At 37.2% G+C, this 13,874-nt stretch overlaps 1 protein-coding gene and 1 pseudogene across 1 annotated transcript; one reads left to right on the top strand and one right to left on the bottom strand.

Moving 5' to 3' along the window:
• Positions 1-4,546: 4,546 nt before the first annotated feature.
• Positions 4,547-9,779, top strand: LOC122044306 (annotated as a pseudogene).
• Positions 9,780-10,318: 539 nt separating this feature from the next.
• On the bottom strand, positions 10,319-13,657 carry LOC122043450 (proteasome subunit beta type-2-B-like). Its single transcript, XM_042604057.1, has 3 exons — positions 13,395-13,657; positions 13,175-13,298; positions 10,319-10,806 (listed from the first exon to the last, which is right to left on the bottom strand). Exons 1-3 carry the CDS (start codon positions 13,550-13,552, stop codon positions 10,474-10,476), a joined length of 615 nt encoding a protein of 204 aa, XP_042459991.1. The 5' UTR covers positions 13,553-13,657; the 3' UTR covers positions 10,319-10,473.
• Between the last annotated feature and the right edge of the window lie 217 nt (positions 13,658-13,874).

Raw genomic sequence — 13,874 nt, 5'->3', positions numbered from 1 at the left:
TTAGTGCGCTTCTACTGCCCTGGATTAACAACCTCCTTGGTTGTAACCAGGTTAATTCTTTTGTGTCTTTCTTTTACTGTTTTATTATTTTGTTAACTATTGCACTAACTGAGTTGAAAGTACAAGGAGGGTATAGTTACTTTTTGTTTTCAGCAATTCACCCCCCTCTTGCCGGCCTCCGCTGCACCAACACGGACAAGACGAGCGGTTGTCGGATCTTGGGGGAATTTTGCCGGAGAGCCTTTGCACCGTAAGGCGATAATAAATTCTCTAAGGACAGTCGGCGTGCCGACGCTTCAACCGGATAACTATATTCTAAACTCTACTCGTTTATTTATCTGTCTATTGCATGCTATTTTTTGTGCGAATATAATACTGCTTATATTGCTTTATTTTACAACATTCTTAGAGAATTTACTGCCTGCATCAATAGACATGATGAATGATAGGGTAATAGGATCTGATGAGGCTAGTGCTAGACCCGAGAAATTTTACGGGCAAAACTTCAGACGTTGGCAACAACGGATGAAATTTTGGCTTACTACGCTAGGACTATTCTCCGTTATAAAAATAGACCCTCCTTCACCTAATAAGAGGAACCTGCCCGTAGTGCTGCCTTAGAGAGGTTTAAGCAAAGGGATTATCTCTGTCATAGGAGAATCATGTCTGCCCTCTCAGACGCACTATTTGATGTGTACTACTCAGCCTCTTCAGCTAAAGAGCTGTGGAAATCTTTGGATAAAAAATATAACTCCGAAGATTCTGATTTAGAAAAGTATACTGTGGCAAAATTCCTGAACTTCAAAATGGTTGAAGGAAAATCTGTGGTTGAGCAGACACATGAATTCCAAGTTCAAATTCATGGTCTTGCTGAAGGAGATATGCCATTACCTAAAAAATTTCAAGTCTTGTCTATCATCGAAAAATTTCCTCCGAGTTGGGAAGATTTTGGCATAACTCCTAAACATCGGAGAGGTAAAATCTCTCTAGAAGATTTGATGATTGCCTTAAATATCGAAGAAGAACATCGGAAGCAACATAAAAATGATGATACAAGAATGCCTATGAATTTTATTCCAAAAGCGAATGTAGTAGTCTCATATGACAAGAAGAAATTCAAAAATCAGAAAATGAAGAACAAGATGAAACCCAACCCAAAGGTTCAAAAGAAAACTGGAACCAAACCTAAGCCTTGCTGGGCATGTGGACAGGTTAGACATTATGCCAAATTATGCCCTAAGCGAAAGGACAAGGAGAAAAACCAAAGCAATACGTCCAACACCAAGGCACAAGTAAATGTCGTGACTGCTAGTAACGACACCAGCGATAGATTTGTTACCTTCAAACCCGAACTAAACTTGATCTATCAACCTAATGAATGGTTAGTTGATACAGGTGCTAATGTACACTGTTGTGCTAATCACTCTGCCTTCCTTACTTATCAGGTAATTGAAGGTACTTCCGTGACCATGGGGAACCATTCTGCAGCCAGGGTGTTTGGGATGGGATAAGTTGACCTGAGGTTCACCTCTGGAAAAGTCCTGTCACTGCATGAGGTGCACCATGTTCCAACGATCCGTCGGAATTTGATTAGCGGATCAAAGTTAGTCCGTGCTGGTTATGAGTTGAACTTTAAATGTAATAAAGTTGTAATATTACATTTAGGAACCTTTATTGGAAAAGGTTACCTTAATGAAGGTTTATTCAAACTCAATGTAGAAAATGCTACCTTAAATAAATCTACTAATATTGGTTGCTCATATAACATTGAGTCTTATGATATATGGCATGACCGATTAGGACATGTCAATTTTAATACCGTGAAAAGGATGATGAACCTTGACATGATTCCTAAATATGCTATAAATGATAGGAAAAAATGTGAAGTTTGTGTGCAATATAAACAAACCCGAAAACCCTTCAAATCAGTTGATAGAAATTATGATATTTTAGAATTAATCTATACTGATTGTTTTGAGTTTAACGGTGTAATAACGAGAGATCATAAAAGGTATTTCATCACCTTCATTGATGATCACTCTCGTTATTGTTATGTTTATTTGCTAAAAACCAAGGATGAAGCTTTAGATAAATTTATGGTTTTAAATCTGAAGCTGAGAATCAAACCGATAAAACTATTAAGAGGTTAAGGTCTGATAGGGGTGGAGAATTTACCTCGAACCTGTTTAAAATTTTTTATCAAGATACAGGTATAATCCATGAGGTAACTGCTCCATATAGTCCTCAATCCAACTGTATAGCAGAATGAAAAAAATTGAACCCTTGAAGATATGATTAATTCCATGTTAGGCAGTTCTGGGTTACCCAACTTTATGTGGGGGGAGGCTCTATACACTGCATGTCATGTGCTAAATAGAGTCCCAATGAAGTCAAGGGATAAAACACCATATGAGCTTTGGAAAGGCCGAAGGACAAGTTTGAAATATCTTAAAGTGTGGGGGTGCCTTGCAAAGGTACTGGTACCTGAACACAGAAGGAAAAAACTTGGTCCAAAGATCGTAGATGGTATCTTCTTGGGTTATGCTCAAAATAGTATTACATATAGGTTCCTGATTATTAAATCAGAAATTCCTGGAATAGATGCAAATACTATTGTAGAACTTCGCGATGCTACATTTTTTGAGGATATATTTCCTATGAAGACGAGAACACTTCAATCTAGTATTCCTACTAGAAATGAGCCTTCTTCCGTAGAGGTCCCACTATCCGTAGTGGGTATACCTTCCTCAAGTCACTCTAGACTAGATGAATCTAGTGAGTATACAGAACCAAGAAGGAGCAAGAGGCAACGTGTGTCTACGGATTTAGGCCAGGACTTTATCACCTATAATATAGAAGGTGATCCTGTGACATATAGAGATGCTATGGCTTCTCCTGAAGCTAAACACTGGAAAGAGGCTATTAAAAGTGAAATGGACTCTATTATCTCTAATGTCACTTGGGAGTTGGTAGATTTACCTCCTGGGTGTACCACTATAGGATGTAAATGTGTGTTTAAGAGAAAACTAAAACCTGATGGGTCAGTAGATAAATTCAAAGCCCGCCTAGTTGCTAAGGGATTCAAACAAAAAGAAGGGATTGACTATTTTGACACTTATTCTCCTGTTACCAGAATTACTACAATCCGAGTGTTAATCGAATTAGCATCCATATATCATCTTGAGGTCCATCAAATGGATGTCAAAACGATATTCCTGAATGGAGATCTAGAAGAAGAGATATATATGGATCAGCCTGAGGGATATGTAGTATCTGGAAATGAGAATAAAGTCTGTAGGTTAGTCAAATCTCTTTATGGTTTGAAGCAAGCCCCAAAGCAGTGGTACGAAAAATTTGATAGAGCTATGCTATCGTTTGACTTTGAAGTAAATGACTCTGATAAATGTGTATATGCTAAAATGAAAGGTGATAATTGTATTATCCTATGTTTATATGTAGATGATATTCTACTATTTGGAACTAACCTTTCTATTATTAATGAGACTAAGGCCCTCTTAAGTGGTAAGTTTGATATGAAGGATATGAGTTGTGCTGATATGATTTTAGGGCTGAAGTTGACTCGTTCAACTGATGAAATAACAATTTCTCAGTCACTCTATGTTGAGAGAGTATTAGAGAAATATGGTTATAGCCAAGTTAAATCTGTTGTCACACCATATGACCCTTCAAAAACTCTCCACAAGAATAATAGTGGTGTGACAGTGTCTCAATTAAGATACTCACAAATAATAGGTAGTCTAATGTATTTAGCTAATTGTTCTAGACCTGATATTTCTTTTGCTATAACGAAATTGAGCAGGTTTACCAGCTGTCCGGACAGAACGCATTGGGATGCATTAGACAGAGTACTCAGATACCTAAAATGTACTATATCCTTGGGCTTGTGGTATGGGAGATTCCCTGCAGTCCTGGAGGGATATAGTGATGCTAGTTGGATAGCAGACACTGCTGAGTGTAAAGACGTTACTGGTTATGTCTTTACACTTGGAGGCGGTGCAGTTGCTTGGAGGTCTGTTAAACAGACGATTATATCCCGTTCTACATCTGAGGCAGAATTGTGTACTTTAGATACCACAGTAACTGAAGTTGATTGGCTTAAGGGTCTTCTTTCAGAAATTCCCTTGATGGTAAAGTCAATACCTTCTATTTCAGTACACTGTGATAATCAAACAACAATAGCTCAAATTAGAAGCTCCAAGTATAACCAGAAACAGAAGAGACATGTACGAATAAGATTGAAGTCTATTCGTGAGCTAGTGTCTCTTGGAGTGGTGGCATTGGACTTCGTAAGTTCAAAAGACAATATTGCTGATCCACTCACAAAAGGACTTGATTCTGAGAAAATCAAGAGATCCAGTAAGGGAATGAGACTGAGACCTATCCTGGTTTCATCTATAACGGCAACCCAACCTATCTGATTGGAGATCCCAAGAAGTAGGTTCAATGTGGTATAAACAAGTTATAAGGATGAACCATAAGCATCAAATTGATTGAGATATAATCTCATAGTCTCTTCCCTGGATAGATGCTTGACTGCTAGTAAGGATGAGCTTGGAGACTCTTAATGAATTCAAGGTCTTATTGACAGGATGCTCACAGTACATCCTTGGAGAACTCACCTATGTAAGTGTAACTGTGTGGCCGCAGTGTGGGGGGTCTAGGCAACTCCCCTTAGCACTTATGAAACAAGATTCGGTGGCATGGCCGTAATGCACCAACTCAGAAGGATTCAACCGTCGCCCGTGATGAGTTGTTACCATTTGACTTCACATATAAAAAGGTTTAAGTTCAAGACCTAGTTCACTTCAAACCTATGTGAATAAGATTGGTGTACTTAGGTGAAAATTCAAACCGGAAAGTATTTTCACTAAAAGCTCATTGCAACCTAGCCTCAGAACATTTTTTTTTTGGTTTTTGTTTTTAACCGAAATGATTTGAATTTGTGGGGGATTGTTGAATTTTGTTTTAAATTCAAAGCATTTTTTTTAGTAGTGTTTTTAGTCCCACATTGCTAAGTGGAGAAGCTTGGAAGGGCTTATATAGGAAGTCCTTCCATCCTTGCTTAGCAATGATAAGGAGACCTACATGCATGCGCGGGCCAAGCCCAAATCGAGTGGATTTGGGTGGTTCAAGCCGGAAATCCATAAACCGGGCGTCATGTACGCGATTAACGCGCGCAGGGGGGGTGCAAATCCCCAGCCCGTGGATTTGGTTTTTCGGTTTTGTTCCGCGCGTGAGGAAGGGACGCGGACGCGACACTGAGACGCATTTCCTCGCTAGCGAAGCAGTGCTTCGTATCTTCTCAGAGTGAATAAAAGGGGACTTGCAGCACCTCTATTCTTCACTCAAGCCTTGAGCTTTCTCCTCCTTCTCCCTTCTCTGTGCGATTCATTCTGCACGATTTTCTGCTTTCTTCTCGTCGAGTTTTTCGCTGCTTTCTTGTCCTGAGGCTTGGTCTTCCGGCGATCTGAGGTTGGGTCCGAGTGTCACGTCCGTTTTGGAGTGCACCTACGGACGAGACGAGCGGTTATCGTGTTGGTTGCTACTCGGAAAACCTAGAGGTTCCACTGTACAAAAATTTGTACAAAGGTCTGAACCTTTTTCCTAGCTACCATGTGTTCTTTTAAATTAAATTTTGGATCGCCTGCGGAACTTAACACGTTTGATCCAAAACTTAATCTATTTGTTCTTTTAGGTTTTAACTTGGATCTCCTGCGGAACTTAACACGTTCGACCCAAGTCTCCTTAAGTTATTAATTCCATTAAATACTAATTTCCATAAAAGGTTCCCAGTACTGACGTGGCGAGGCACATGGCCTTCTTGGATATGGGAGCAACCACCACCGACTAGATAAAACCTTTAATAGAAAGCTAATATTTAATTTCCTAAAATAACTTTAGGTTAACCAAAGAGAACAATCAAATCACAAGGAAAAGAAAGAAAACAAAAGAACACAACATCGAAAACATATTCAAATACTAGATCATAAGCCTCTTGTATTTGGTATTATTTCCATAAATAACTAGCATGATGCGGAAATAAAATTACTAATTATACCTTGTAGAAAAACCTCTTGATCTTCTACCGTATTCCTCTTCTAACCTCGGACGTTGTGTGGGCAACGATCTACCAAGATGAGAAACCACCAACCACCTTCTTCTCCTCCAAGCAAGGTTCGGCCACAAAGGAAGAACTTTACCAAAGAAGAAAATCAAAATACTAACCAAGCTCCAAGAGATGCTAACTTTCTCTCCTTCTTCTTCTTCTTCTCCAAGTAGTATCTGGCCACCACAAGAACTCCAAGAGAGATGAAGTATTCGGCCACCACAAGAGGAAGAGAGGGAGAGGGTAATGGCCGGCCACAACACCAAGGAAAAAGGGAGAGAAAACAATAGAGGTTGTCTCTCATGAAGGCACCCCTACCCCTTCTTTTATATTCTTTGGCCTAGGCAAATTAGGAAATTTAATTACAATAAATTTTTCTTAATTTCCTTGACTTGATTTAATTGAGAGAAATAAAATAAAATTTCCCAAATCAATTTCAAGTGGCCGGCCACATCATTGGAAAACAAAAGAGGACAAGTTTTAATCAACAATTAAAACTTTCTAATTTGTTTCCGGAAATTTTAAAAAATAAAATTTCTCTTTAAAATCTCTTCATGGTTAATAAAAGGAAATATCTATAATTTTAATTTTATTAACATGTGAATAATTTTAAAGAGAAAATAAAACATCTCTCCAATCTACAAATAAGGAAAGAGATCTAATCTCTTTCTTTAATCTTTTGTAAATCTTTTACAAGAGAGATATTTTAATTCTAATTCTCTTTAAATTATATCTTCCACATTATAATAAAAATTAAAATTAATTTTTTTTTTTAATTTATTTTGGCCGGCCCTACTAGCCTGGGTTCAAGCTAGGGCCGGCCACCTATACCTAGGCCGACCCTAGCTTGGTTCCCAAGCTTGCTTGGCCGGCCCCTTATTGGTGGGTATAGAAGGTGGATATAGAACTCTATAAATAAGAGGCTAAGATAGGGACCGAGAGGAGGAATTGGTTTGGGTCTCCGATAAAATTAAGCATCCGTGTTCGAACACACACAACTTAATTTTATCAATGATAATTCATTCCACTAGAGAACTATCATTGAACTACCGCACCAATCCCAAATTACATTTTTGGGCTCCTTCTTATTATGAGTGTGTTAGTCTCCCTGTGTTTAAGATATCGAATGTCCACTAATTAAGTGAGTTACTGACAACTCATTTAATTAATATCTAAGTCCAAGAGTAGTACCACTCAACCTTATTGTCATGTCGGACTAAGTCCACCTGCAGGGTTTAACATGACAATCTTTATGAGCTCCTCTTGAGGACATTATCAACTTAGTATCTCTAGGACACAGTTTCCTTCTATAATCAACAACACACACTATAAGTGATACCATTTCCCAACTTATCGGGTTTATTGATTCAACGAACTAAATCTCACCCATTGATAAATTAAAGAAATAAATATCAAATATATGTGCTTGTTATTATATTAGGATTAAGAGCACACACTTCCATAATAACTGAGGTCTTTGTTCCTTTATAAAGTCAGTATAAAAGAAACGACCTCAAATGATCCTACTCAATACACTCTGAGTGTACTAGTGTAATTATATAGTCAAGATAAACTAATACCTAATTACACTACAACCTTCTAATGGTTTGTTCCTTTTCCATTTTGGTCGTGAGCTACTGTTTATAATTTATAAGGTACTGATAACATCATCTTCTGTATGTGACACCACATACTATGTTATCTTCAATATAAATTAAATGAACAACTACAAACAAATGTAGACAATTAGACCAAATGTGATTCTTCATAATAAATGTTTACAAAGCTTAGGCTTTCAGTATACATTCCAACATATCGGATCTTGGGGGAATTTTGCCGGAGAGCCTTTGCACCGTAAGGCGGCAATAAATTCTCTAAGGACAGTCGGCGTGCCGACGCTTCAACCGGATAACTATATTCTAAACTCTACTCGTTTATTTATCTGTCTATTGCATGCTATTTTTTGTATGAATATAATACTGTTTATATTGCTTTATTTTACAACAATATGTACCTAGGTTGGATAACATTTCTATGCTAACTTGATATCTTCATTATATGGTTATTCTTCTCCATGCCCCGAATTGTCAAGGGTTTTGCTTCTGCATTTACTTATGCCAAATGCTTTGTTTATATGGATACATAGTTTTAGTGTCATGTTTTTGAGGAGTTTATGAAGGACTGAATCCCTACAATATTTTTTGGGCTTCTTTCTATATAATGTTAAACTATTAGTAACTTTATCAAACTTTGTTATTCTCACAGTAGGTAATAAGGTAGTTCTGCAGCACATTTATTGTAATGACAAATATCACAAATCCAACTTGCTTATATCTATGTAACTTTATGGATTTTGCTTCTCTTTCTTCCCAAATAAACACCGATGAGATATAGTGTAAACAAAGATTGCCAGTCAACAGTATGATTATTAACATCAGGATGCTACCACTTACATTTATTTGCTTTCGTTTGCCCAACAAAATCAGTATTTACTGCAGGCAGCATCCTGAAGCACCTTTTTATGATTCCTTTACAAAAACAGGTTCAACTGGATTATCTTAAAGCTGGTGCAAATGTTATAATTACATCATCCTATCAGATTTTTGCAGAAGAAAGTGAAGCCTTGCTGTGGAAAAGTGTTGAAATTGCTCTCGAAGCGCGTGAATTATTTTATGATGAATTCTCAAATGGATCTGATATACATAATGATAGGAAGAAACCTACAATTTTAGTGCCAGCTTCTGTTGGAAGCTATGGCGCATGCTTGTTCTTGCGTTTCTTGCCTTTTCTACTTGTCATTCTGCTGATGAGTAACTGATAACTGGAGTGGGGACTATGGCCAAGAAATGACTCCAGAAAAATTGAAGGAATTTCACAGAAGAAGAATTGAGGTCCTTGCTGAATCAAGTGCCGACTTGATTGCTTTTGAAACAATTCTCAATAAAATGGAAGCTCAGGTACTTTCAGTTGCAGCCTGATGCATAAAGTTCCCTTTGATATGTGTTTCCAGAAAGAGTCAATTATATATAATTTTATCTTACAATTATAAGATAAGAGATGATTTTGTGATTCGAATCCATGACCTTCAAATCAAATGACAGCAACTTTGACTTTTTCATTGTGCCAAGCTCTCCTTCTAATAGAGAATGCAAGAAAGAAATGTGTTCTAAGTGGAAACTAAAATTTTGATCCTCACTGTTTAATTTCCAATATCAAATTTCTGTATATTTTCCAGCTCTAGAAATGGCAGCCACTTAATTATCATCTATATTTGTAATTCCTTCATGTTTAATTTAACAGGCATATGCTAAACTTCTTGGGGAAGATAAAATAAATTACCCAGCTTGGTTTTCTTTTAACTCAAAGGACGGTGTTAATGTTGTCAGTGGAGACTCCCTGATTGAGTGTGCCTCTATTGCCGATTCTTGTAAGAAGGTTATCGCGGCTGTACCCCTCCGAGATTCATCCAGGGGCTAATTCTCTCTATAAAAAGGTTTTATTATTACTATATGCTGACAGTTACACTTCTTTTGGATGCTGGTTTATTGGGTTCGTCATGTGTTAGTCTTTACGAATATCTATCTGTTCTGTATCTTGTAATGTTATAATACCGTTTTATTCAGGTACGATTTCAAATCCTCATGCAAAATGATATCGTTGTTCATTATCCACAAGTTTACAATAATCACAATCCAAAATTTTCGTTTGTTATAATTTAACGATTGGAATTCAATCAAATCTCACATTGAAAATATTTAATAAATATGATAGATTTAAAAAATATGTAGAATATTTTTATTGACATAAGATCTTTTAAAGAATACTAAAAAATAAAATCACTTAGAACCTAAATTAAAATGAATAATATTATATCATTATGAAAATACAATAAAATGTAATGTTAAGTAACTATGTCCACGCTGTCTGTTACAAATATAGTGATGAGTAGTAACCTCTCAAATTCTAATATTTATATGGGGTTTTATTTATTATTTTACTTCATGAATTTAAGATTGTTAGGTCAACGTAATTTTACTCTCTTACTTTCCAATTTAAAATGCCTATAAAATTTTAGATTTATTAAATTGCCTTTCATAGTTGATATTTTTTTCTTTAAATAATAAATATTTAAAGCTAAGCTCTTTAAACACATCTAAGTATTAAGGGATTAACTGAGCATGGAAGCTTAAATGAGCCCTTAAAAAGAGAATCAGAAATCTTACTTAAATTAAGTTCAACAATAAGTGGAAGAAGGTAGGTTCAGAAAATGTTCCCAACAACGCACTGCATGTATGTCTGCTCCACACATTGCAATTTACTTAGAAACATATCACATCATTGAGTTCTCAAGCAGTAGGCACTTCAGCATCTTTGATTGTCTCACGCCAAGCATACTCCCTGGCACCGTCTTTATCGACAATCTTGATCACAAAGTTTGGCGGAGAAACAACCAGTCTGGTTCGGATTTCTACGATGCACTTGTCGACCAAGTCGACAGCTTCCTTCAGTGACATGCCGCTGTGGTAGTGTCGGTCCATCATTGATAAGCTGAAAAAGGATCCGTAGCCGAATGCACCTTTGTCTACTTTGTGGAGAGTAGCAATGTAGTCGATGTAGTAGAGAGATGGGCCGATGTCCTTGTCATATCCAGCTAGCAGAATGTTAACAGAATAGGGGCTCTGGGAAGGCAATGGATGAACAAAACTAGGGTTAAAACTGTACCAAATAAAAATCTAACAAAGAGATCAGAGAAAATATTTGTAATAACAGTTGAGCAACATTTTGTCTATAGTTCCCTACGATACATCAGAAACTTTCCTAAAGAAATCCTAGAAAAACATGACCACCTTTATTGATTGATGGATGAAAAAACAGTTCGCTGCGAAAGTAAACACCTCGTATTGACGAGACAGAGATCAGGCGTTGTCAAACTGTTGGAGCTTAAATGAGCATGGACATAAATGACATACCAATTGAGCTATCACGACCATTTCCTATGCATCCCTTTGGTTGAGCTGTGCCAACTGAAGGGGCTAAAATAGTAGTCACAACAAACTTACTAGTAATGATACCAACTGAAATTGGAGTAAGATCCAAGGATTTTAGTTCGGATCTAGCAAAAGAGTATTGAAATATCAATAGGCTTATGCCCAAATTTATGTAGTTTTAGACAGTAAAAGTAGTTGGTGTTGTTGCTTGACGACCAATGCATTTATGCTTTACCATATTAATGGGCTAACTATCTCAGTGTAATCCTAAAGCAAGTTGTACCTATATATATTTGCACAAAAAATTAGAGATTTTAAGAAAATTACTTGTGTCTTCCACTTAACACCTAGTTATTCACTAAGAAAGTCTTGCTTGTTCAGCATATCATAAACATCCAATTCGCAATCCAAGCCTCCAGAGATCTTCCTTCATACATGTAAAATGTAATGATGGTAAATGCACAATCTTGTATAAGGAAAATCACAGCACTTAATTGCATAAGCACTTTTAAGTCTTCCCAGTTCATTTTGTTCGAATAAATGCAACTAATTATCCACGTTTCTCTTAAAAGGTAACTTATAAACTTCAACAGCACTGTCACAACAAACTCACTATTCACCAGGCACAGGCACAGGCGCAGGCCCAGATGAACAACAAATCTGAATAAGCTCATGTTACTCTTCAGGATTTTGAAGAGATTAGTATATATTAAGGCTCTAAGATCTCCCAAACAAGATTCATAGAACCTTAAAATTTGTGTGGGAGCTCAAAGGATGTATCCAGAATCTTGTAGGGGTTTAATGTTGCATTGGATTTTCAAGTAATCACTTTCCATTTATCTTTTTTTAGAGGGCATCAGAAGTATGAAGGTTGGGCGTGTGTCTTGCTTATATGGAACAAAAGGCTATTTGGTGTTCCATATGAACATCTTTGACAATATTTTTGCTTGGGGATTTGCACTGCTTTATTAATAGATGTTAAACAAAAGTTTTGATATGTTTGTCACCTCAGCATGAAATCTATAGATGATAATATCCTAAACTCATTTATGTAACAAATCATATGAAGAGAGAGTTAGCACAATAGACAAGTTTATAATCTCAATCCTTATGTCGTCCAACCTTGTTAATTTCTAGAAAGCTGGTTAACCAATGAGAATATGTGACTAAGAAAATCAAAATTAACATTGTTTTTCTTTTAAAACTCCATGATAAGGTTGCTGCCCTTAATTTTTGGAGAACTCTATATCCAATTCAAAAACATATGGGAAACACAAGGATATGCTATAACATGGAGCCTCTTTTAAAATAAAGTTGCATTGTCCTAAACATCAATGATGTGAACTTTTCCAGTTGATTTGCTAAGAAAAGACAAGAATACTAATTATTTTTTAATATATCTCCTTTATTTTGCATTTCAAACCCTCTTTGTTGCCCTAACAGAATCATCGTCATTAACATGGCTAAGAGACAAAACAAAAAGTTTATTTGATTTCATAGATCTTTACTTAGCCATGTTTACTATAATGGTCCGCTTGGTCTCATAAGATCAATGTTTAATATTGTATTGGACAATAGAGTACTAGAAGCCGGAAAACATTTCCAAGACTAGAACTTAGAACTTGCCTGATGATATCATCCAAATAAAACACTCCTTTTCCTTCACTTCCTCTCATTCTCCTCCCTTTCCTCACTCCTCTTCTGTTAAACTCCTAAAGACACTATTATAATTAATATTGGAAGGTAACTAAAATCTTGCTGGATCATCAAAAGTTCTAAACTTTTGAGATGATTATCCATGTCCCAAAAAGAAGATTATACCAAAATAAAATGATAACCAATTATATAACAGAATTCACCTAGCTTTCTACGATTTTCTTGAGATTGACAGATTAGAAGTCTAGAACAACAAAATGCAAGTAAACAACCCTTGCAATTCAAGTTTACACATTGAGGGAGAAGCAAATCCAAAGATCCAACCACGTACCAGAAAAAAATGGAAGCCCTATTCCTACCCTAGCAGAAATCCTAGGAGAAGAGAGGAAGCGATGTTCCGTACCTTGCGCAGGGCTTGAGCGAGCTCACCGCGGGTGAAGTTGGCGGCGGCAGCAGTGCTGAGAGGAATTCCATTACGGAACTCGTAGAGGTGAACGTTTTTCTGGATATATTCGGTGAACTGAACCCTGCAACCCACAGATCAACGTCCGTCGGCAAATCCAATTAACGACACAAATTAATAAGAGAAATACAGAAAAAGAGATAGAGAGTAGAGAGCGTACCGATCGCCTGCCTCGCCTGAGGCTCCCAGAAGCTTGTGAGAGTCGAGGATCATGATCTTATCCTCGTTGGACTTGTGCACGAGGATACTGTTGACGGCGGAGCTGTCCGCCGCCACCAGCGCAAAGCCATCTCCCACAAGTCCAAACACGCATTCCATTCCTTCTTAGATCTCCTCAAAAGGCCGGAGAAGGATGCGGCGCTGGAGGAGGAAGGCTTATCAGAGATGATCTGTGTGAGGGGAAGAGAATTTATCGAGGTGAAGGAGGAGGGCGAGGAGAGAGAAAGCAGCCTTGGGGAACAAGATAGAAAATGGTTCGGTCCGGTTCAAATCGTAGGTCCCGAACCATCGATTGGGGTTTCCAATATGTTTTTCTACGGCAATCGTCGATATAGAACTGCTCGGATCGGGTTTGACCGGTTCGATTTTATTGGATCGGCCAGATTCGAGTGCATAATGGACCGGTCCAGAATTCGATGTT

The sequence above is a fragment of the Zingiber officinale genome, chromosome 2A (genome assembly GCF_018446385.1).
Source record: "Zingiber officinale cultivar Zhangliang chromosome 2A, Zo_v1.1, whole genome shotgun sequence".
NCBI classification, from domain to species: Eukaryota; Viridiplantae; Streptophyta; class Magnoliopsida; order Zingiberales; family Zingiberaceae; genus Zingiber; species Zingiber officinale.
The sequence above is the reverse complement of the archived record's forward strand: the minus strand, read 5'-3'. Positions and strand labels throughout refer to the sequence as shown.

Coding starts and splice junctions, on each gene's coding strand:
- LOC122043450 (XM_042604057.1), bottom strand. CDS start 13,552: ATGGAATGCGTGTTTGGACTTGTGGGAGATGGCTTTGCGCTGGTGGCG. Junction 13,299..13,394: donor TCAGGCGAGGCAGGCGATCG/GTACGCTCTCTA, acceptor TGTGGGTTGCAG/GGTTCAGTTCACCGAATATA. Junction 10,807..13,174: donor TCGCTCAAGCCCTGCGCAAG/GTACGGAACATC, acceptor TTGCCTTCCCAG/AGCCCCTATTCTGTTAACAT.